This window comes from Manacus candei, unplaced genomic scaffold (genome assembly GCF_025592945.1).
Source record: "Manacus candei isolate 608988 ecotype Guabito, Panama unplaced genomic scaffold, ASM2559294v1 h1tg000009l, whole genome shotgun sequence".
NCBI classification, from domain to species: Eukaryota; Metazoa; Chordata; class Aves; order Passeriformes; family Pipridae; genus Manacus; species Manacus candei.
In genome coordinates, this window is record NW_026138057.1 from 2,554,332 (window position 1) to 2,578,516 (window position 24,185).

At 42.7% G+C, this 24,185-nt stretch overlaps 1 protein-coding gene across 3 annotated transcripts in view; it reads left to right on the forward strand.

The window, feature by feature from the left end:
• The window catches only part of ANO1 (anoctamin 1), an 80,230-nt gene that overhangs the window by 31,401 nt on the left and 24,644 nt on the right, over positions 1-24,185 (forward strand). For 2 of the 3 annotated variants that reach the window (XM_051776931.1, XM_051776929.1), the window contains exons 2-13: positions 1,847-2,025; positions 5,167-5,493; positions 7,872-7,970; positions 9,474-9,625; positions 10,908-10,962; positions 13,420-13,471; positions 16,068-16,133; positions 16,630-16,685; positions 18,192-18,233; positions 21,716-21,780; positions 22,352-22,486; positions 23,445-23,605. In XM_051776931.1, the coding sequence (XP_051632891.1) occupies positions 1,847-2,025; positions 5,167-5,493; positions 7,872-7,970; positions 9,474-9,625; positions 10,908-10,962; positions 13,420-13,471; positions 16,068-16,133; positions 16,630-16,685; positions 18,192-18,233; positions 21,716-21,780; positions 22,352-22,486; positions 23,445-23,605 (1,389 nt within the window). The remainder of the gene's footprint in view (positions 1-1,846; positions 2,026-5,166; positions 5,494-7,871; positions 7,971-9,473; positions 9,626-10,907; positions 10,963-13,419; positions 13,472-16,067; positions 16,134-16,629; positions 16,686-18,191; positions 18,234-21,715; positions 21,781-22,351; positions 22,487-23,444; positions 23,606-24,185) is intronic. The other variant, XM_051776930.1, reaches the window with a different exon arrangement.

Genomic DNA, 24,185 nt, shown 5'->3' on the forward strand with positions numbered 1-24,185 from the left:
GAACATACCTATATAAGGAATTGTTACAAACATGCCAATTGCTCCCATGAGACAGAGGATTTATTTTTTGGGGGGCTGCATCTCTATATTATTCCAGAAAAATCTTTGACTGTTACAAGTGGCTCAGCGAGTTGGAAGACGCTGCCCCAAGATCACAAGCGTGGCATCTGTTCTGAGGGAGCTATTGGAGACTTTTAAAGAAAGGCCAAGAGCAGCAGCACAGATCTGCAGAGATGTGGGTGTTCCCTGCTGTGCACACGGATATATGAGGATAGTTGATGCCCAGATTTTATGGTGAGGTGATGATGTTAATGAGCACTGAAGTTCCCAGGAAAGCAGCCTGGAGAGAGCCGCTTGGGGCACCAGATTTCCCAGAACTGAAACGAAGATCCACAAACTCGTGGTGTTTTCAAGTTCCAGACAAGCATAACTGCAGCTGTGACTTCTGTAATAATAATAATGTTTATCTTTCTCTGATAAGCTCAAGAGATGTACCAAGGTCTTGGCTGCATCTTCCTCCTCTGCTGCTGCAGGTTGTTCTCCATGTGAGCTCCTGCACGTCCCCAGGTTCTTTCAGTGCCCTCCCAACATTACAGTTGGCTCAGGTTGCTTGGGGCCACGTGTGGTCGAGCTCTGACCATCTCCAGGGATGGATGGAGATTTGTAGCTTCGCTGGCTCCTTCCCCATCATGTTGTCACTCTTGTTGTTAGAGAATTGAGGGTTTTTTTTTTTAATGTCTGGTCATAATTTCCTTTGTTGCAACTCGTGTCTGTAGCCTCCCATCCTTTTGCTGTGCACCTGTGGGAAGAATCTGGCACTGCTGTGTCTGTGCCTGCTCAGTTTGCAGTGGAAGGCAGGAATGGGAACCTAACATTTGCCTTTTCTTTGGGCTGCAGAGACGGAGTGTTGAACCAGTTGCAGCAACCACTGCCTGTTGTAATATAACTGCTATTATAGTGTACTCCTCTGCATGGTTTTGTTGTTTGGGAAAGCTAATTTGGCAGCCCATTAAAGGCTAAATTCTAAAATTCTTGCTTTATCTTCACTCTTTAAATGAGCAAGTCCTGCTCCTCTGTAGTTTAAAAAAAAAATAAAAAATTACAGTGCTGCAGTATTTTACTTCGATGTCAAAATGAATAAAATCTTGGAACACTGTGCCTTGTATTGCTTGAATAAGTGCACACATGCAAATACTAGTTTGCATTTTGTCAGTTAGCTGGTTGCTGAGTTTGTAGTGAAATTTTTATATTAAATCCCTTAGCCTATCTATATACTTAAGTAGTAAGTGGGAACAGTTTAGATCTGTGGCAGGCTGAGAGGGAGAAAAGCTCAGATTTTCAAGACCACTTAAAGAAGGATGGTTCAGTAAATCTGATGCAGTATACAGGTACTTGAAGGGAGAGTCTCAGCTTAGTTTTTCAGCATGAACAGGTGCATGTTGAAGGACAAAATGCTGACTGAAAAGGGGAGAGCACCTATCCTCACCAGCTCATTCTCAGGCAGTTTTCCTCTTTTTCCCTCTTTTTTTTCCTTCTGTTGCCAAGAAATAGAATCATTCTATGAGACCATAAACACATCCTGGGACACCAGTGCAGGGAAAAAAGTTAACTGAGCACTGAGTTAACTGAGCACTCCTCCTCTGGATGAGGAGGACACCCAGGTAGGGCTGAAGAGGGCTGAGGAAAGCTGAGAAGGGAGGCACAGAGAAGGGGTGGGAGCCCTGCCCGAGGGCTCATTGGCAGAAGAAGGCAGGAACAGGATACGTTTCAGCTTTTGGGCGGCTCTGGGAGGAGCAAGGGTTGGGAATTAAAAGTGTCTTGATAAAATTGGTCGTTTTCTTTTCAGACGGAGACAGTGAGTTTCATGGGGTGGATTTTCTGCCAGAAGATCTCAGCGAGGTTCCAGAGGAGACAGGAATGAGGGTGAACAAGAAATACTCCTGCCTACCTGCTGAGGAGAAGGGGATCCACATCATCAACATCCAAGCTATTGAGGACATCGGATATGACCAGCACGAGAGCACAGTGAGTAAAGGACTTGCCAGATGTCTCATAACAGCCATCCTGCACTTCACCCCTCAGCTTATTTCTCATTCCTTCCATTCCCAGGGTGCTCTGAAATCCTCTCCCTCTGGTTTTCAAAGGTGCTGGGAAGGATTGCCACCAGCCACAGGACAGGGTTTGTTCTTTGATGTGTGAAAAGGGGAGGCAAGGGAGCCTTGTTTGACATGTAGCCTAAAAAGGGGGTCAACTCTTCTCAGAGTGAGGAATCTGGCAATAAGGCTGTGGCAACCTCCTTGCCCATATGGAGAAGAACAGAAAAGAATGTCTAAAATTTCGTGCAAAAGCTGTTGTTGTCATAGGTAACATTAAACTAATATTGTGTAGCACACAATAGAGGGTAGATATCCTGTGTCATTAATTGTGCCTTAGTTAAATTCTGTAACACAGAATTTAAAGGCAATTAGTAATATGAACACCCAACGTGATTACGGGTCGGTTATGTCATAAACACGTAAAAAGAAGTTTGTTCAGGTGAAGGAATCAAGGTGGAGTGGGCTGTGTAACAGATCTTGCTGGGGAAAGAGGTACCAGAAAAATCAGGACGTGTTTTATTGTGCTTGGGCTTAGTTAGGATGGAGGACTAATTTGTCAGGGTGTAAATATCTCTCCTGCTGTGGTAAAACTGAAATGTCTTTCCTCTGTCTCGTTCTCAACTGAAGGGACATGAGCTTTACATGGTCTAAGTCCATGCAAGTCTGTATTTCAGCACAGCAGCCCTGCAAGAAAGCCTGTGGCCCATGAACACCTTTCAGCATTAATACCCCACCCTTAAAATAATCTGGCCACTTATTTCTTTGCATCCTGTTTGCAGTGGGACATAGCTATTCTCATATATTAATAAGTTTATTGAGCCTTCAGCAGCCACAGTGCAGCACCTTCTCCTAAGTTATCAGCTTTCCACATGGTCAGCTTTCCAAGAGGAAAGTCCAAAGAACTGTGAAGGAGCTCTCATTCTCATCTGGTGGTTCAGCCCAGTTTTTCAGGAACTGCTGTTTAATTAATTAACAAGATCAATGCATCTTTAAAAGTTAAATACAATCCGGTTAGCTACCATTTGTTAGTATTTGGTTCCTGTAGAAATTTGCATCAGTGAGTTGCCTGCCACAAAACTGGCTTTAAAAAAAAAACCCTCCTGGATTCACAGGTGCGTGCCAGTAATCATGAAACAATTGGAAATAACAGCTATTAATGGTCTTTTATGTCAAAGTTGTGCTTAAGAACTAAATGGGAATATCTAGGTAGGGCACAAACATGAACAGCCTGTGCCCTGAAGAGTTTGTTATGGCTAAATAACCCTCCATGGAACAGGGGAAAGAGGGAAGAGGACAAAGAGTGAACTCCACGGTGGCACCAAATATTATATTGTTTTATTATGTATTTATTTATTTGGCGTAAAATGTTCAGGTTAGTGGAAAAGAGAGATACAATATATCTGATTACACTTGTCTAATGACTTCTTCAGCATGATTTGTCCTCCCTCCAAACCCACAGAAATGGGCTTTGCTGCTTGAATTTGTTGCCTGGGTAAACATCTCTCCCCAAGACAAAAAGGGAGGGACAGACTGTCCCTTAAAAAACACTGATTTGTACTTGTGGCAGCTGGGACCTGCCCTCCCCAAAGTGAGGTTCAGACAAGTGGCCAAATCTGTGTGACACTGAGTGGGTTTTGGTGAAGTTTGGGCTGCATTGGCAGATGTACAGTAAGCTCAGAGGCTCCTCTTTTCAACTGGCATTTAAAGATTGGACTGTCTTAGAATCTGCTCCTTCCCAATAACTTACATTCATGGTTTTATGTACAAAACAAGCAGGTTTGCACATCCCAAGTGGATTTTAACCGATATGATTTTCAACTGATGGCCAGTTGCTTTCTTTTGTAGCAGAAATCCTTTTCCCCATGCAGGGCATTAACATTCTTTTGTAAAATTAAAAGCCAGAAAATGTCCCTGAAAAGCTACTCCCATGATGAGTATTTTTTGTAAAAACAAATGCAAGTTACTAGTGAATTCTGAAATTCTTTTTTTTAATTTTTTTTTTCTTTAGTCTGTGCATCTCCAAGAGTAGAATTGTGAATTATGCACGAGAAATGCTGCAAAAGTAGAAATGAATAATTGTTAGTACATTTTTTTATGTTTCTGCAGTTGTGCAGTTTTCAGAGAAATGCTTGGAAATGGAATCATTTCTAAAACAAATGCAAGTTCCTAGTGAATTCTGAATTTTTTTTTTAGTTTTTTTTTTTGTCTGTGCATCTCCAAGAGTAGAATTGTGAATTATGCACGAGAAATGCTGCGAAAGTAGAAATGAATAATTGTTAGTACTTCTTTTTATGTTTCTGCAGTTGTGCAGTTTTCAGAGAAAGGCTTGAAAATGGAATTGCGTTGAATGTCTCGCCTTCCTTGCATCTTGCAATGCTTACACAGCGTTAATTAAGGTTGGGAATAAAGCCTTTGCCACCATCAGGTTGCATAGTGACATAGGTTTTATAAGTGGGGGAGAAAAAAGTGATGAAACTCAATAAGCAGCGAACCCACTTCCCTGGCCACGGTCCATCCGCGGTTTTGGCCGCGCTGCAGGACCAGCTGGCTCCCTTCAGTCTCTATCTAAGATGATCTCTTTCTCAGATGATATGAACTTGCACTGGTAGATAAGAGAAGTGAGAAATGTTTCCACATGATATTAATCTGTTTGTCAGAATTGCAACATTGCAGATGTCACGGGTGGAAAAGGACAGATGATCTTAGTGGCGATTAACCCCCAAAGGAGAAAACCAAACCCACCAAGTAGCTGACTTATGAACTAGTGTGCTGGTGATTAGATTAAATCCCAGCCATCTAATCTATTTATTTCTGGCCAATAAAATCCCAGCTGGCTATCAGTAAAATTGAAGGTGTTAACTTGCAAAAATTTTGTGAGTGAGTAGCACGAGGGGGGGGGGGTGACGGGACTCCTCCCATCCGCTGGCTCTTTGAACGCAGGTCATCGTGTGCTCCAGGCAAGAAGGAGGCCTTGATACGAGGGATGGTCTGTCTGGTGTCCGTGTTGGCCTGTGCATTCATTGTTCCTCTCTCTCTCCTTCTCTCCACACCCCCTGTTCCCTGCTTCCAGCTATTAAATTCCCTGTCCAAAAATCCGGATGCTGACTGCAAATACGGGCTCTACTTCAGAGATGGCAAGAGGAAAGTAGACTACATCCTTGTTTATCACTACAAGAAGTCCTCAGCAGGGAAGACACTCGCCAGGAGAGCTCAGCAGAATGACTCAAGTGTCCGAAGCACCAAGCAGGACCAGCCGCTTCCCGGGAAGGGAGTGCAGCTGGAAATGGGGGAAAGTGAACCTCACATGGATTACCATGAGGACGACAAGAGGTTTCGCAGGGAGGAGTATGAAGGGAACCTCGTGGAGGCTGGTCTGGAACTGGAACGTGATGAGGATGTAAGGATCCATTGCAAACAGTTAGAGAGGATAAGTGGTGGCCAAATCCTGGGAGATGCTGAGCCCCTCCTGTGAACCTGACTCTGATCAAGGTTGCACAAGCCCAGCTCTTGCAGAATTTGATGTCAGTTCTGGCAGTGCCATCCTCGCCCACGGATTTAATCCGCATCACAGGAGTGTGCCAAGGTGTTGTTGATGCCCCAGTGAGGTGAAGTCCCTGACTTTTCCTGGCCAGGACTCGTGGCACATCCACTATTGCAACACAGCTCCTTGGCGTGTTGTCGTATCTCTTAGCCAGGCTTAAATTGCTCTGAAGGCTGAGCCCAGTTTGGTGGGTTTACAAAATGCAGTGCTTTGAGTCCGCTGGTAATTCCAGTTCTGAGGAAAAAAAAAAATACCTGATACAGGGACATTTTTATCCCTCTACAGAGACCAGAAGGGAATTTAATTTGCAGGGGAGGTTTCTGGTGCACGCTCAGGCGCGTGGGTCCGTGCTGCAGTTTGCTCTTTCCATTCTTAGACATGGACAGTACAGCTTGTAACTCCTTTCACCTGTACCCTGAAACCACTGCATTCTATTAAAAGGCCATTAGCCTGTGTAAAAAAATGATGTGTGTGAAGTGCTGCCAGTGTGTGATTAGTAGGAATAGACACAGCCATATTCATTTCAAAGAAAGCTATTAGAATTAACTGATCCGACCAATATGCCAGAAACTCCTGAGGGAGAGGGTAAACATTTATGCTGGTTTTATTTACAGGATCTAAAAGCTGAGATAAACATTTAGACCCCCTGAAAAGAGTGTTAGGAAAATAAATCCACCACCTACTACTCACAAATTTGACATTTACGTATTTTATATATTATATATATTATATATATTATATATTATATATATACGTATGTAATATATATTTTTTGCATGGTCTAATGCAAAAAAACCTTAACAAACCTTTCCCTTCTCTGTCTTCCAGTGAAAATAAGACTTGCTTTCTGTCCAACTTGCAGGTTGTTGCAGTGAACTGAAAGCTTGCCTGTGCCAAGTCACAGATATTTAAATCCTTTGCAAGATGGGAGGTCCCACCTGTGACATGTAATCTGATTTCAAATTATGCAGAAGGGCTCAGGGTTCAAGCCAGGGCACTGTAAAAGAGAGAGAACTCTGTCCTTTCAGTGCAAGATACCAAACAGATCAGGAAAGTATAGAGAAGACTCAGGGATTTACACAGTATAGGGGGGAAAAACCTGCAATCACTGGGGCTTGAAAAGCCACAAAGTTGCATGAGAGGCCTTACTGATTCCAAAAGAGCAAAAGTTTCTTTAACAGATGATGATGAGTCACTTTATAAGTCACTTTAACTCTCTTCAATGAAATGCCTGGATGGGCACACACAGAGTTGTGGTCAATGGTTTAATGTCCAAAAATAACTGATTAAAACAAGACAGTCTGGACAGGGCTTGGAGCAACCTGGTCTTTCCATGGCAGGAGTGTTGGAACTGGATGATCTTTAAGGTCCCTTCCAACCCAAACCATTCTCTGGTCCTCTGATTAACCAATTTCTGGAAATCCACTGAGGAGTAAAGCTGTGTGAGAGCTCATTATTGTACTGCCTGAGCTGGTACAGCAGCAAGGTTAGAAAGATGCATTAAAGGTCATTTTTCTTCTGTTTGCTGAACGCCTCCTGGTTTGATATCATTTGTCCAGTGCCTTTGAAATGATTGCTCCAGTGGGAGTAAACATGGGTGTATGTGGGAGTGCCAGGAGCAAACATCCATGTCCAGAGCTCAGAGAATTAGTGGGCTGCAAGAACACCACTAACACTGTCATTAACTTCTGTCCTTCTTTCCTTTTGTTCTGTTGAGTTCTTCCCACCGGTTTTCCTGATCATAATGTGTAGTGTTTTAATGTAAATAACTCACATTCGGTTCTGAGGCCGCTCCTTTGAGACACTGGGCAGCTCTCAGGAGGCTCTCTCAGCCCCAGTAATTACAACTCACTCACAAAATCATGCCATTTGGCTGCATGCCTGTGCTTCACATTTAACTGGCTTTGCCTGTATTCGTGTCCATAGGCATTAGCTTTTATTTCCCGAACAGTTTTTAATCTGTTTAACCTTGTGGTAGTTGTTCTGGAAGACAATGGCATTTTTGAGTCACATTTTATGGCAGCTCAGCACAGTGAGGTGTTCAGTGATTGTCCTGTTGTTAGAAACCAGCTGTCTCAAACAAATGAGGTTTATCACGTTGGCCGTAATGGACTGATTGTTCCTTAAATACGTATCAATCACAAGGGGGAAAATATTTAATTTTCTCTCATCAGTAACCTTTTCTCCTGGTTTTTTTTGTGTTGTTGTTTTGTTTGTTTGTTTGTTTTTTAAAGACTAAAATCCATGGGATTGGATTTGTGAAAATACACGCACCATGGAATGTATTGTGTCGGGAGGCAGAATTTCTTAAGCTCAAGATGCCCACAAAGAAGGTGAGTCATGATTTTCCTTTTTCCTCCTGAAGGCTTATTTTAAATATATGCTCACCTCAGAGCACCTTAATGATGTTGAATTTTTTTTTTTTAATTCCCACGAGCATTTTAAAAATAATTAACTAATCTGCACCAAAAATGAGAGTCACAAACTTACCTGGGGTAGCAGGAAGAATAAGGGGAAGGAGGAATGGAAATCAAGAATTTCTGTCCACTACCACTATCTGTACATGATGAGAGTGATGTCATCCTCAGTGTGTTTTAAAAGAAGAGGTTGCAGTTGATGATGAAATTTCTGTGTGTGTTTTGGACGTTTTTTTCTCACTTGAAGCACCAGACTTTTGAAAATGAACATAAGGAATTGTCTTACTGGGTGTGGTGACTGTTCATGTACATCGTGAGTCACGCTCGCAGGAGTTGGGGGCCACTCTCCCACAAAATAAATTGCCTTTCAGAATATTTGAAATACCATTAAAGAGATGACAGTATATTTTCATCAATTCTAAATCACCCACGATAGATGGCTACCTGTTCAGTGAGCACAGCTTAGAGATGGATTAATATTTAAACACAGACTAAGTGCGTGTCCCAGACTGCAGAGGGAAGTCTATAATGGAGCAAGAGACAGTCTCAAAGCCCAGCATCATTTATGACAACAGAAAAACTGCACTTTTGGTTTGGATTTCATATTAATCCCCATTATTGCCTCACTCACCACCCATTTTAGTCAGAAGCACAATGAGGTTAAAAAAATCTGTTGCCATCCTGTGGTTAAAGCTGCTTTGCCACAAAAGTAAAGTTCAGGTGGGTATTTTGTGAGGGGGTTTTTTTGTGTGTAGAAGAGGCCACCTAACCCTGCAGACATTGCCCAGGAGAAGCCACGTGCCTGGCAACACCCTCAGATCCCCAAACCCTTATTTCCAGCTGATCTTCCTGTGGTGGGAGCCCTGCCATGGATCTGCACGTAGTTTCTGTGGCTTGGAGAGGGAAGCCTATAATCCTCTTTTTTGACCTGCTAACACCACTCCTGCATTCAGTGCTACAGAATTGCAGTTGGCAATACAAGATTTTTTTGGTTCATTTATATGGAAGGGGTGAGACTCCTGAAATACAACCAGTATTCCCAGGAAAGCCCCCTGGGAGAGTTGTTTTGCAGAGGGACCCTGTAGCTCCTTTATTTCTTTGTTCCACTGCACACAAAAAATTGTAAAAGCCAGAGGAACCATTTGGCCTCAGGAGCCAAATGCTGATTATTTGGAATCAATCATTGGCCAGGTTTTGTCTCAGTGGAAAAGCAATAGGTTTCCTCTGCTTGCCTTGGTTTTTGACTTTCCCATCCATCTCTGTCATCCTGAATGATTTCAAGAAGGTAGCCCGTGCTCCTTGATTGTTTGTTGGGATGTACTTATTTAATTGCTGCTTTGTTCCTTACAGTTCACCCTGACTTATGGAAAACCAAAAAACCAATGGAGTTTTACTGTTTTTCCCTTTGCCCCCCTTCAGATGTATCAGATCAACCAGACCCACGGTCTTCTGAAAAAGATTAATTCTGTCATTCAAAAAATAACAGAGCCCATCCAGCCCAAAGTGGCAGAACACAAACCTCAGACGGTGAAGCGCCTCTCCTACCCCTTCTCCAGAGAGAAGCAGCACTTGTAAGTGAAAGCTTTCCCTAAATTTCCACATCAGCAGGTTCCAGCCTCCCTGGTGGCAGCTGAGGCACCAAGAGGTGAATGGAGAAACAAGCACCAACACTTCGATAGGGATTACTGCTCCATTTTGCAGCGAATTTAGGTTTTTGGGGATTTTCTTTTTTTTTTGCTCACTGTTGAGGACTGAGTCTTTGTAGAGCCACTCTGTGAAATCTCTGTGTGTTTTATCTGCTCTTGTGGCACTATATAACCGTACACTTCAACTGCCAAACACGATTTACAATGTGGTTTGCAATGGTCTCTTTTCCACATAAAATAAAATGCTCAGTAAAATTTGTAGCCAGAGATGTGGGCTGATAAGTTTTTTTTTTTTAGAGTAATTTCATTTATCTGGTGTGGGCAGATGACACAGGTTCTGCCAAGCCAGGCCTTGCCTTTGAAGCTTTATGAAGTCACTGGTGGCTTTGCCATCGATCTCAGATCAGTAAGAACAGCTGTAAATGTGGGTGTAGGAAAAAATCATAAGGTGGGGTCCAGCCAAAGTTTCTGCTGCCCTGAATTGCTTTGCTTTGCTGCTCTTCCTTGACCAGAGTCCCAGCAGAGTCACTTTGAAGGCTGTGTTTAGGGATGTGCCAGCTGGAACAAATAAGTCCCAGGGCAGGATTTCTTCACTGTACCTACAGTATTTTTAATTTTTCATCAAGGGGTGCAGAACACTGATGGAGTTGTGTGTGTGAGTTGGGTCAGTCAATGTGTGTGACATCTGACACGGTGTTGGACTTGCAGGAAATGTGTTTATTGAGTGTAGGATGTTCCTGCAGTGAAGGAGCCTGGTGGCTCAGAGGAGGTCCAAAAGATGCTCCTGAGCTTGGGTGTGGATGTGCCTTTTGCTGTTTGGCTTTTTCAGGGAGACCAGCTGTGTCTTTGCTGAGTAAGGGAGGCAGGAGTGGCCCCACGGTGTTTCAGGCACAGAGGAAAATGTGGAGATGATTAGGGGACATTCAAGGCCAGCAGTGGTCAGGAATTCAGCTTCAATGAGCATCAACAGTCTCTTCTGTGCAGAAAATCCCCTAAACATACAAACTCAGTAAAATGTATAAGCAGCCTCTTTAAATTGTGGGAGTTGGGCTGGATTTTCTTTTCAACAGTTTTTCTACAAGCTGCTCTTTAGTGGTAGCTTTGAGAAACCCCCTGGAGAAATGAAAATATTGAAGGGGTCAACAAGAGCAGGAAATTACTGACTCTTTTTTTTAACCTAATGGACTTCCTTCTAATCTTTTAACAGATTTGATTTGTCTGACAAGGATTCCTTTTTTGACAGCAAAACAAGAAGCACTATAGTAAGTACTGAATATAAATAATTTATGGTGGATAGTGCCTTAATTGTTTGTTGTGTTAGCAGCCCCTTTGCCAGCTTTAATACAATGCTTGTTCAAGTTTGCTTTTCTTAACCAAATGCCAGGGTTCTCCTGTGCCATCAGTTATTAAAATTATAAATAAAGCATTTCCACATTTAGCTTCTGTGCTGAATAGTGTTTGATGCTAACAGGCTGCTGCTTTTTGGAAAATCATTTGGATCTCCTTTCTAGTTCACATTTAATCTGGGACACAGTTTCTTAGTAGAGATATCACCAGAAAGGGATATTTAGATTCTGCCACCAGCTACCTGCGCCCCTGTTGACTCATTTACCTTTTTGTAACTATGATGTTACTCTTTTTGCAAAATACTGGGAAATACCCCAAGAGAAATTCCAATGGAACAGCCAGGTATTTACAGGGAATATTAGTTACAGTTTGGGAGGAGGGGGGAGTTCTCTAGGATGGTATTAAAAGCGTTGAGGTACATGATTTTTATCTGACTTACAGAGAGTGGGGAAGAAGCCACTGAGGGGGGAATTGAACAGACATTCAGGGCAGCTGGAAGGGACTGTGCCAAGCAGCACTTGCTGCAACACTTTTCAAAGTATAACATGGACTCTTTGCCCCATTCCACTGCCCCTAACTGGTGTGTTGGAATGTGACTGCAGTCCTGCTTTTATCTTGTATTTAGCATTAGCCTTGTGGGATGCTGAGTGGTTTCAAAAAGAGCTTATATCACAGTTTAGAGCTGCCTTTTATTGCTGAGGTGATAAGGGGTGTGAGATATCTAACTCTACTTTCCCTCTTTGAAATTCCAGCGTATTCTAGTATTCTATAACGTAGTTCCCCTCTGGCTTGAAGTGCAGTGGTTTGATGTGAGTGCAGGTTATCAGGACAAAGAGAGCTTGGCCAGGGAAGGCAGATGCAGCAGCACAGAAATGGGAAGGAAAAGGACAAACATTGATTTGGTTTGTTTGAGATAAAAACATTTAACTCGAGATTGAAAAAGTAAATACCAAAAAGGAACAGATTGTAGGCTTTCTTTTATAAATGTCTAGATCTAAGTACTACTTCCTTGTAAGTAGAAGGAACTTAAGGGAGCAAGTGAAGAGTTAAAATTTGTGATAGCAGGCTGAGCAAGACAGAAAGACAAGATGGCACTGTATGACAAGAGGGTGAGCAAGACTAACTAAAAGATGGACTGACACAGTAGCTTGTAGCAGAGGCTGAGAGGAAGAGGAGGGATAGGGTTTTTTTTAAACTACTCAAGGAACACTGGACATATATCAGTAATGCTAGTGGTGTGCTGCCTTGTTTTAAATCCCTGTAAAAATCACCCAGCAATGAAGGGCATATTGAATGCTTCCCAACACCATTTTATCCTGTGTTCCTTTCTATTTGTATTCCTCTTTCTTAAAAGTTCTCCCCTGCCTCCCTCATACGTATTTTTGAACCACAGTGCAAATATTGACCCTTCCACCTACTGCGGAGTGAGCAGGAATCTAGTCACTACCCGTGAGTCTTTGCTGGATAGAAACTAAGCCCAAGACCTTTTAGTTATTAAAAAAAGAAAATAAAAAGAACTTACAAGTGGAAATCTCTCTGTGACAGCCCTTTAACTCGCCGGGGTTACAAGACAACAGGCAGATGAGCTGTGGGGCTTGCCCCGGGTGCCCTCGCTTGCTCCCTCACGTGAATTGGGCAGCAGCCGAGTTAGCACATGGATTAGGGAGCCAGGAAACCAGTCCCTGACTCCTTGAACAGGCCAGGCAGTGGGCAGCAGATGCTCTTGCTCCCGATTTTCCTGTGCTGCCTGCTCCCCTGCCAGCCTCGTGCCGGCCGGGTGCCTGCCTTGCCCGGGAGCGGCCGAGAGCTCGACCTCTGGGGCAGCCCGCTGAGCCGTGCAAAGGTTATTTGACAATAAATGCAATAAATCCCAAAATAAATACGTCTGCTCTGCCACTGAGGTCAGGCAGGCTCAGAAATGTTAAGGTCAGCCCGTGTTAGTCCCGTTTGATAAACGGCTGCGTGCTGTGTACGCGCCGTGAGACCGAAGCTCTGCTGGAGCCCTTGGACCGGGGCCAGCCTGTGCCACTGGAGGCGAAGGAGGAGCTGGTCTGGGGAGAAGAGGGCTCCTGATCTTCAGTCAATGCCTAACACGAGCAAAAATAGCATTTTTGGGTAGATGCAGCCCCGTTTCCCCCCGATCAATTCTCTTGGTAGCTGGCTATTTAGTTAAGCATTTCTCCCTTGCACGGATAACTCGGCGTGGAAAGCTCCAAGCCCTGCTCTCCTGAATGCCATGACTTTTAGTAAAGAGTGATGACTTCATTGACATCTTGGTTTTGCCAATATTGGAGCTGTACACAGAAAGATTGTGCTTTTTCACTGGCAGTGTCTGGAGTAACCCTTTCCTTTCTTTTGTTTTGCTCCTGCAGGTCTATGAAATATTGAAAAGAACAACATGTACCAAAGCAAAATATAGCATGGGTAAGGAACTTTATTTAGCTTTAAGATCAATATCATTTTCAGGTATTGAAAACAATTGCACGTTGTAAATGGCTGTGGAGTTTAGGTTCTTCCCCTGCTCTCTAATTTGATGTACGTGGATGTAATTGTTTTATTTGGAAATTTGATTCAATCAGCGTAGCTCTTTGACATTTTTTCAAATGTGACTTTGGAGATTCGACTCTAAATTAAATGGTAAGTGAGCATTCAGCCCCTGCAGATGTTACTGAGGGCTTTTGCAGCAGAGCTGGCTGCTGATACAGACCAGTGAATAAGCTGTGCTCTGCCCTGGCTCAGTTTTACCCCCACTGAAATGGATGAGGGTTATCACCACGAATTTCAACAACTGCAGTGAAAGTCTTGGCCCATTATCCCTTTAAACAGGAACCTCACATTTTATAGGGGTGTGTCTTTTCAGTGCCTTGAGTGGAATGGTCTTAACTGATGACTGCCCAAAACGCTGTCCTAAGTGGAACTGAGATTACTCCAGTGGAACAGCCAAGGACTAAGCCTTGCACTGGATCTGGCCCTCAAAACAGTTGTTTTTCTACACAGGGTGTAGAGTTTCTACTGCCATGACCAATAGTTTTAGGACTTCAGCCTTAGGGTTTGTGCTGTAGGAATTAAATTCATAATGCAGGTAAAACATGAATTGCAAATCAGGTCACCTTAAAGATTTGTTGGCAGCTTATCCTGTTCAGCTGTTATAAACTTTATTTTATACATATTTAGGCACGTACTTGACCATGGGACCAAAGTTAACAAATAGTTAATGGTAAATCAAAATAAATAAGCTAGAAGGGTGAATTCCCAAACAAATTCCTATGAGCAAAGTGCATGAACATGGGAGAAAATGTTTCATAACTGTTGAAATCTGTTATAGCGTTTATTTGCTTACAAGCAGTTAAATAAAACAATGAGAACTTGAATTACAGGTAGTTCTGTTCAATATTGACCCATCAGCTGCTTAGAAAGACAGCAGATAATAGAAGAATAACCATGCCAGAAATCATTTCCATGCTTTGGCTTTTGTGTTGAAGTAACAACATACAATGTACAATTGTTGACTCCTTATATACACTGAATTTTGGTGTTCAGCCAGTATTAACAGAAGTGCTGTTCTCTGTAGCCTGGGAAATCCAAATTAATCTGTGACTTTCAGGACCCTTTTCAAGTCTGGTGCTGGATCATTTTCACTGGAAATTACGTCGTTGCACTCTTGAAAGGGGAAGGTCACACAGCTCAGTTTGAATTCTTGCCTTGGAGTTGGTTTCTCACTTGATTTTTTTTTTTCCTTTCTTTCTTTTTTTTTTTTTTTTTTTGGTCCAGAAATGGGAAACACATTAAGGATTAGTTGAATAAGGCAGAGGCTGAAGGATGGTAGAGTGTTAGGATTCCTGGATCGTTCTTCTGCCTAAGAGTGGCAAGGCCACACAATATACCTAATAAAAACATCCTTAGGCCAGGCCAGCCCAGCCATGGGCACTCAGCATAACTCAGCCACATCCTTTGTGTTCCAGTGCTGGAATGCTGGGTTACAACCCAGCAAACAGATTTGAGCAAACACAGATAATGCTGCAACATTGCTGCCCAGCAGGAAAAAAGGCAGCTGCCCAGGGAACACTGCGGTCTTTGTTATTTATTTTGAAAATTTGTGAAAATGTGACTCTGTCCTCATTGTTAAATGTAGAGGGGGGGGATTATGTAGCTCCTTTTTCAGTCACACGGCCCTAGAAAAATAATTTATCTGCTCACCAGTTGTTTCTGCCAGAACATTTGCAGACAATTCATAGACCTGTATAATCTTAAATAGGGCTTTGAAAATTAATGATACTGCAAGATACTGAGCACTCCTGGAGCTGTTCCTCCAGCAGGTGATTAGTATCTCGAAAATGTTAATGAACTTGAAAAATTCCCCTTTCAAGAGCAATCAGAAATGACTCTGTGAACCTACAGTGTTCATAGTTCATAGTGGCTCATAGTGGTTCCTGGTTCATAGTTGCTGTTCTTTCATGTCCAGTCCCACACTCTTTTCTTAGCAATGCACTGATGGGTGACACAGAGCACACTGTAGCACATCATTTTTCTTTTCTTTTTTTTAAAATCCTTTTGAATTCTCCCCAGTGCCAGTGGCCAGGTATTTTTTTTTTTCCCCAGTTGGCATTAATCACCCTTGCCTTGCACAAAGGCAAGTGCTCGCCTTAGCCCTGATTCAGCACCCAGAACTGGTTCACTGACTCCCCAGACGGATGACACGACACCTCCAGACGTGGTTAATGCACCATGATCAGAAGTTCCTGTATTAATGTCAGCAGAGAATTAGAGGAGTAATGAGCTTCAACCCTTCAAAGTCCAGGTTCCCAACCTTTGGGAATGGTGCAGGGAGCTGCAGTGTTGTGCTCCTCCAGACTTACACGTTTAATTCCTCCTGCCCCACCCATCCTCTTATGGATGAGGGGGATCCCAGCCCTGGGAAGGCAGGATGCCTCACAGCCCCTTGTGCCACGTACATTTATAGATGAAGCATTAATTGCTTTCAGCCTCATGCATGTTCACTAATAAACGGATGTGTAAACAGGGAAAGGAGAGGGAAGAAAGAAGGAAACTACCCTTTTAAATAAAAGACGAAAATGTGGTAAATATGGTAAGTATTACGCCAAGGTCTTCGCAAAGGCTTTCCCTACAATTTCTCTGATCAATCTGAAATCTCAGTTCAAAACTCTGTGTGGGTGATGTGTGTGGATGTGTGTTTCCATGTGCCATCAATTCCAGCCATATCCTCCTTGTGATCCAGCCTTCTGCTACACTTTCAAATCTTCAGGCTTGCCCTTAAATCAAACTGACTTTTCAGAAAATGTAATTTATTTTAATGACTAATTTCAAGTCATTGGCTTCTACTTCTTGATTCTCAAATATATATGACTTCCTCTTGCTCTCTGCAGTTTTCCATTTCATAAAATGAGTCGTGTATAATAACCTATATGATTAAAAATGAAACTACATGGGAAGGAATGAGATGACAGAAAAATCATTATCCAATCAAATGACTGTTATTTTGAGGGAAATCTCCAGGAAGGATGATAAAGTGAGACTGTCTAGCCTTGAAATTATAAATAACTATTATGTCTTTATTTTTCAAGGGATCACCAGTCTGCTTGCCAATGGAGTTTACAGTGCTGCATATCCCCTGCATGATGTAAGTGATCTTGTAATACATTTCACGTGTCTGCTGCCTGTCACCAAAAAACCCTTCGTGCGTTACGTGTTAATGGCATCATCCCAGACAAAAGTGTTTTGGTTCCTGACTTCCTGCTCGCTTGTACCACGACTGTAGGAATTCCTGCAGGTTGTTTCCATTGTTCTGCTCAGTTTTAGTGGATTCCCCCACCTCTGTCTTACATTTGGTGATCGTGAGTGGCACTGGAACGTAACGTTAGAAGAGTTGTTTCGGGGGGTTTAGCAAATTAAATACTTCTGTTATTTTCTGACCTTCTGCTCAGGAGATCCCTGGCAGCAGTGCTGGGAAACATATTTATTCCTGGGGCACCAAGGGCTGGTTCCCTCGTTGCCTCCCTGAATCCCCCCTGGCTGCATGGAGGTGTCAGGAGCTGTGTGTCTGTGCCATCGGTTGCCACTGGAGCAAAAACCATGAGCATTTTCTGAAGTAACATATTTCCTGGGACTGGGTGTGACTGCAGACCTTCTAACTGATGAAACCTGCTTTTGGGCAGTTCACTAAGATGTCAAGAGTGTGTTCAACTGTGGTGCTTGTGAAGAGGGTTATTGAGGGCTGAGGAATTTTGGTGACGCTCATACCCGGGCTGCGGGTCCCCGTCCCGCCAGAGGGGCACACAGCTGGATGCTGATGGCATTTTTACTTAGAAGTTCGAGGTGCAGCTAGAACTGACAAACACACACTCAGAAAAGCTCAACAGATGTCAAGGGGACGTGGCAGTCACTCTCTGTGTGAGCATCCGAGGGCTGTCGAGCCTGGTGCCGGTTTTCCGGCCTGGGATGTGAGGATGAAACGTGTCTCCCCGGTTTTCTGCTCCCCACACTCACACTGTTTTCACATGGGACTGGGAGAATTTTGTCTTGGAGTAACCAGGAACAGAACAGCCTCTTTATCTGCCTGATGTTTATCATGAATGTCAGGACTCTCAAACTGCAGCCGTATCATGTAGAAATCAAGAAAGGCTGAATAAACTTCTCTGCATGTTCTTGCCTCACGTCTTTAGACAGCTACTGATAGTCTTGTATGTAAGTTATTTATTGTCTTAGTTTACTCCTTCATCTTATTTAAAAATAGCTCCAAATTAAAACCTCAAATCTAATCAGCCCTGAGTGGTTGGATCTGGATAGGGATCAGCTCTCTCAGCTGGTTTCTTCTCTTTCAAGTGGACTGAGCTGAACCCCAAATACCATGGCAATACCACATCCTTTCCCCTGACATTTTTAGGCCACCTTTATCACTTATTCATTCCTTTTCCCCCAGTGACAGACACTATTACTCTTTCTTAATGTGCCTGATGACAGAGGACGAAGTGTGCCATGACAAATGGACTCCTAAAATACAGCATTATTTTACAGCTTGCTTTTTCTGGTTTTGATGCATTAAGTGAGTGGGATACAGGGGAATGCAAATACAGAGCAGTCCAGGGCACAACTCACTGAATGACGCAGATTTTCTCTTTTTTTAAAGGGTGACTATGAAGGTGAAAACGTGGAACCCAATGACAGAAAAGTAAGTTGATACAGAGGGGGTTTAACATATTCACAAGAGTCCCAGCCTGAAGAGTCACCTGTTGCAATCTGGATGTTTGCCAAGATTCCACAGAAAATACTGCAAAAAAGGCACTAAATGCCAAGCAGTAGAAGTGCAGAAGTACTTCCCAGCTTTTAAATTTGCCCAAAATGTGGAATGCAGTGTAACATGTATAAATAAGCAGTGTATATGGTATGTCTAAATAAGGAATATGTATAAAGTACCCAGCTCGGTAGTGATACGTTTCATGCCACGTTAGTAAGAATATTGACAGCATTTCTGTGTGACTCCTCCTAAAGTTCAGATGATTTCAGGCCAGCTCTGATGAGAATATGCTCAGTCACATTCTGGTATCTGTATCAGATACAAATCCTGCTTCATTCCATGGCAAACTCCGGTCTCAGCACTGCAAACTCTGCTGAATTAATTTGCTGCTGATCTGCAGTGTGAGGATCAGAACTGGTGTGGGGGGGAGGAAGCACCTGAAAACACAAGCATGAAAGTGACTGGGAAAGATAAATGTGGGATATTTATCAGGAATAAGAGGTCCCCAGCAAAGCTTTAATGTGGGCTCTTCAGGCAGAAACTGCCCTGTGGATGCACAGCGTTTCCTTTCAGTCCATGGTTTAAATTGTGGTTTTATTGTCTGTGTAGTGAAAGACATCAGTTTATTGCGGTAAAACAAGTGGGAATTATTCTAAGGAAATACTTTTCATAAGAAAAAGAAAAACAAATTTTTGCCCTTTGTGGAAATGTTGATTTCTTAAATTCAAAGTGCGGTTACTCCACCCTCCCCATCACACTTCCCTGAAGAAGTCTGGCTTTTGTCTCTGTGTGTCAGACAAAACCTGAAGTAGAGAGGTTACAACCAGTTCTCTCAGGAGGAGCTGCTAAATTTGGGTGTCATGTGGTGGCTTTTAGACCTGAAACTTTGCCTTTCCGGTTTGTTTCGTGGTTTCGTCTCCAAAGAAATGCTCTGGACGTGCATTTCTCGTAGGAAAAGGAGATCCAAAGACTTGCAGGTTGGACATATAAAAATAGGTACCCAAAATTAACAGTCTGCTGGGCCTTTAAGGTGCAAATGGCTCATCAAAGGACAGTGGATGTTGTCCCCCTCCCTCTATTGATTTGTGTTAAAAATACCACATACCTGTCATTTCATCTTTAAGCAACACAACACCCAACCAAAAATAGGATTAAAGTCCATATTTTATGGAAGTGTCTGGATTATCTTCTTCACTGCTAGCATTTCAAACCTCACAAATTCACTCATTTCACAAGTTCCTTGTGTGTTTGGAAGTGTTTACCTTGGCTTTTGACTTTAAGTTCCCTCAAATAATCTTTTGGTGTCTTTTGGCGTGTTTCTTCTGGTTTCTCGAAGCTTTCTTTAATCTAATCCAGTGCAAAGCTAGGTCTGTGCCTTTTTTTAACAAGAAAATTAAAGATTTGAGGCATAGAAATGAAGTAAATATTTAGGTCTAGTGCACTGATCTCCTCTAATCACGTCTTTGAAGCTGTGCTTTGAATATCAGGCTGATAAATGTCAGGATAAATGAGATAATTCATTTGTACTTTAGACACAAATTTGGTTTCGAGTTGCACAAAACTAAAACATGGCACTGATGCAAAATCCCTTTAGCTGAGTATTTTCCTGATATGCCTGACAAGCTTAGATCACAGAAAAGGAATCCAATTTACAGCACAGACTTAGTTGTAAAAAAGAAATTAAAGCAGAGTGCACATGGATGTCAAGGTGCCCCAAATCGTTGCTTCCCAGACATGTGCAACGGGCCTTAAACTTATGGAAAATGTGGTTAAAAGAAACCTAAAGCAGAATAAAAACAAAATATACAAGAATGTTGCTGTTTAATAAAGGCCTGCTGTTAGGATTCAGTTTCTGCCTTTACTGTTGTAAGGAAATTAATAAAGATTAATGATTTTGTATTGCTGAGGGGAAAACCCACAGTCCACTTAACATTTTTGACGTCACGTTTCTGTAAAAGTTAAGGAGTTGCTTTTTTTTTTTCTTTTTTTTCTTATAATGACTCGAACCATTTGCCTGAGAAGTACGGCAGCTGAGCTTGGAAAGTCTGTGTTAGTGGTTTGTTTGGCAGGAGGGTTCCAAAACTGCTCTAGAAACAGTTGCTGGCTGCGTGACTTCTCCGTGATAGAAGTGTGAGCGGGAGGAACGGGCACGGGCAGCGGTCAGGCTCTGGTCTGCCCTTCCTTTCCCTGGGGAGATGGAGGAGTTTGATATCTGTCAAGGTTCTCATGATAAAATAGCCTGTATATTTAGGGAATAACATCCTGTTTGGGCTGTTTGCTGTGAACAGAATTCATCATGTTGCCCTCCCTCTGACGATCCTGGTTTAGGTCTCGGTTCCCCTTTGGGTTTCTTGCAAAGCTGCACGGGGTGTGCAGCCCTCACCCCACCCGTGGAGGGTTGTGTAACCAAGCTCTGACATCTTCTTTTTGTTTCATTACCCCACATTCAGTGAAAATAAATACCTCAGCAATAATCAGTTTATGCTCTTACATTTGGGGGGGGAGGGGGAAGCGATTGTGTTGTTGAATTAATAAAAACAGAAGTGACCGTCCAAGGGTCTCCTTGAAATATCAGTGCTTGCTCCAGGAGCATTTACCAAGTTTATGAAGCAGGGAGAGAAGCAGTAAAGGGAGATCTGACCTCACAAGCAGATATAAAGCTGTTCTTCCCCCACAGAGGAGGTACTGGGTGGCCTGAGAGCCCAGTTCATCTTCTTCAGTATTTTTTGGGTTTCTTGTTCACTCCGTTAGCTGAACAGAATAAATAAAATAATCAGGGAAGAACTATTTACATATTTTACAAAATAAAGGATAAGTTGAAGGTCTCAAAGGAACCTATTTTTGCGAGGGATTCGATTTTTTAAATCAGTAATGGGGACCATTGTTTTCCTTGGGCCATATCCTAACCAAAAGGAAGAGTGGAAATCGTTGGGTTCCTGTGGCTTAAAGCTGAAAAACATCCTAAATGCAGCCTTCGAGGCACCTCTGCCCAGCACCTCTTGATGGATGCTGAATTATATAGTTTGTATAGCAAAAACAAACCAGTTTATCCTAATTTTTTTTTCTGTCTTCTAAAAGCTCAAAGCATATTCATCTTTCACATCCATTCTGCTACGGAGCATAAACCCAGGACTGCTCTCCCTGTCTCTGCTGTGGTTATCCATCAGTCCAGTTGCTGAAGAACCTTTTAATGTGCTAGAATTCATCACTGTGTTAGAGCTTGCCAAATCAGCACATTTATTTTTTAATACTTAATGCAGACCGAGTGCATTGGCATGTTGTGTGGGTTGAAACCACAACGGGGTGAGACCAGAAATCTCCCCCCCCACCACCACCATTGTGAGCTCTGCAGTTTGCTGGGGCCAAAGGAGAACACGCTGCTCCTTCAGCTCTCACCTCTCCTTTCTGTTTTGCAGCTCCTGTGTGAGGAGTGGGCGAGCTACGGGGTGTTTTATAAATACCAGCCAATCGACCTGGTGAGGTGAGAGTTGAGCCCTTAAACATCGTGTTTTCCCGGGGCAGAGGTGAAGCTGTGCAGAGAGGTGCTGATGGGGGTGTCCAGGCGGGGTGTCCGTGCCCTCAGTGCCACCCCAGGGGATTCTGGAGAATGGGAAACTGGGAGAAAAGGAGTTTTTTGTGTGAGTTTAGAACGTGCTGGTGCATCCCGCCTAGAGCGAAAGCTTTTTAATTTTGAGTCAATTCTGTTTGCTCGTGAGGAGACTCTCTGAAGAAAACGAGGTGCTTTTTTTAAGAGGATTCGCTCACAGAAGATCTAAAGATACCAATTTTGCAGAGCAGAAACGTGGGGGGGGGGGGAAATGACTAGTTGGGCTGGCTTGTTTTCATGGTGCCTGTATCTCTGGATGAACTCCAAGCATCATGAGAAAGAGAGTCCTCTGAGAAGAAAAAAATTCCCACAGGTCATCAGATCTTACTTTCTCCATGCTTAATCCATCTGTGATTCATAATTTTAGCCCCGTTTTATTTTAAGAAATAGGAAACATTTTTCTCTCTCTCTCTCTCTCATTTCTTTTTTTAAAAATTTATTTCAGAAAATACTTTGGAGAGAAGATTGGGCTATATTTTGCCTGGCTGGGAGTTTATACACAAATGCTCATTCCAGCTTCCATTGTCGGGATTATCGTTTTCCTCTATGGCTGTGCCACTGTGGATGAGAACATACCCAGGTAAAACAAATAAATAAATAAATAGATTCTGTTGCTGGAGGGCACTGGAAACTCAGAGTTATCTTCCTTTAGAAATGTTTAGAAATACCCCCTACCAAGGGCACAAAAGAGCCCATTTTAATCTCGTTAGCATTTATTGTTAATTTTACATGTGGAGTTTGCATTGATGTGCTACAAATAATTCTTGGCCAGTTGCTCAGGTAGTTGGTTTTTTTTTTCCTAACTGAGATCATTATGTTAAAACAAACCAACAAAATACTGCTAATGATGGGGTTTGGTGCTTCCCAGCACAAAGTGCTGAGGGAGGACATTGTGTGACTTAGAGATGCATGGAGCATGTACATCGCTGAAATAAGCAACTGTGATCAGATTAACAAAGTCTTGATGTCCTCCTATTTTTAATCCTTTAGTAAGTTTTGCATTATGATGTTTTTAAAGCCCTCTGATTTTGCATTATTTGCCCTTCATGCATCATCAAGCTGGAGATGCAAATTACATGGTTTGTACAACAACCATGAGCCCTGAATAACAAAGCAGATAATGGATACAGAAAAATAGATTTATTTTTTTTTTAATTCATTAAGACTACTTTGTACTGCTTCCAACAGTTAAAGAAAGTCAAAGGGAGGGTCACTGTTGCTATTACACAGATGGAACACAGAGAAGATAAATTGGTTGAACTCCAGTCTCTTGATACTTGTACCTTATCTATCACTGTAGTTAGAATTTCAAAACAAGAACAGTTTTATTTTATTCTGTAAGATCCTATAGTAAAAAGGGATCAGCAGCCATGAGGATTTCAGCCCCTGCCACGGTGGAGGTTACAGACAGGACTGCTCTGAGTTCTCTGAGTGGTCTCTGATGGTCCTACAGACCACCAGAGGAGAAAAGACCCTCAGAGCATGAAGAGGGAGCCACACTGACCATGCTTTTCCCACATCTCGTTGCTTTGTTGCAGTATGGAAATGTGTGACCAGAGGAACAACATCACCATGTGCCCCCTGTGTGACAGAACGTGCAGCTACTGGAAGATGAGCTCTGCCTGTGCGACTGCCCGTGCGAGTCATCTGTTTGATAACCCTGCAACTGTCTTCTTCTCAGTCTTCATGGCTCTCTGGGGTGAGAAGATCTATGCCTTCATGTTAAGTTTTTAATTACTTACAACAGGAAGGAAAAGAAGAGATAAAGCAGTGTATTTATACTCAGGCAGTTAATGATGTAAAGAACGTCTCTTTTTTTCCTTCTTTTTTTTTTTTTTTTCCTTTCCCACGAATCTGCCACGCCCAAATTTATATTCTGGACTGGAGGCTAAAATTCAAAAAGTTGCTCAAGCTGAATATCAAATGAAATTGTTAAGCATCTGTCATAAAGCTGCTGCGTGGTCTGTCAAAATTTCATTAACGGGATTGCACAGCTTGCCAAAAAAAAAAAAAGAAAGAAAAAAGTCTTTGCAGAGCCAGCTTCCACTTTAGAACATTACAGAAGAAATGTATTAATGTACTCTGGGGTTGAGGGGAGGGCTCTGGGGGGGGAAGTGTAATGGCCTTTAGCATCTTCAGGACAGAGCAACATTGATTCTTGAGCGTGCTCCGAGATGCAATTAAGTTTATCAGCAGGCAGACCCTGAAGTGGGAACAGTGGCTTTGGAGGTATTTTTCCTGCTGCTGGCTGCCCTCGTGCTTTGAGCACATCACTTAAC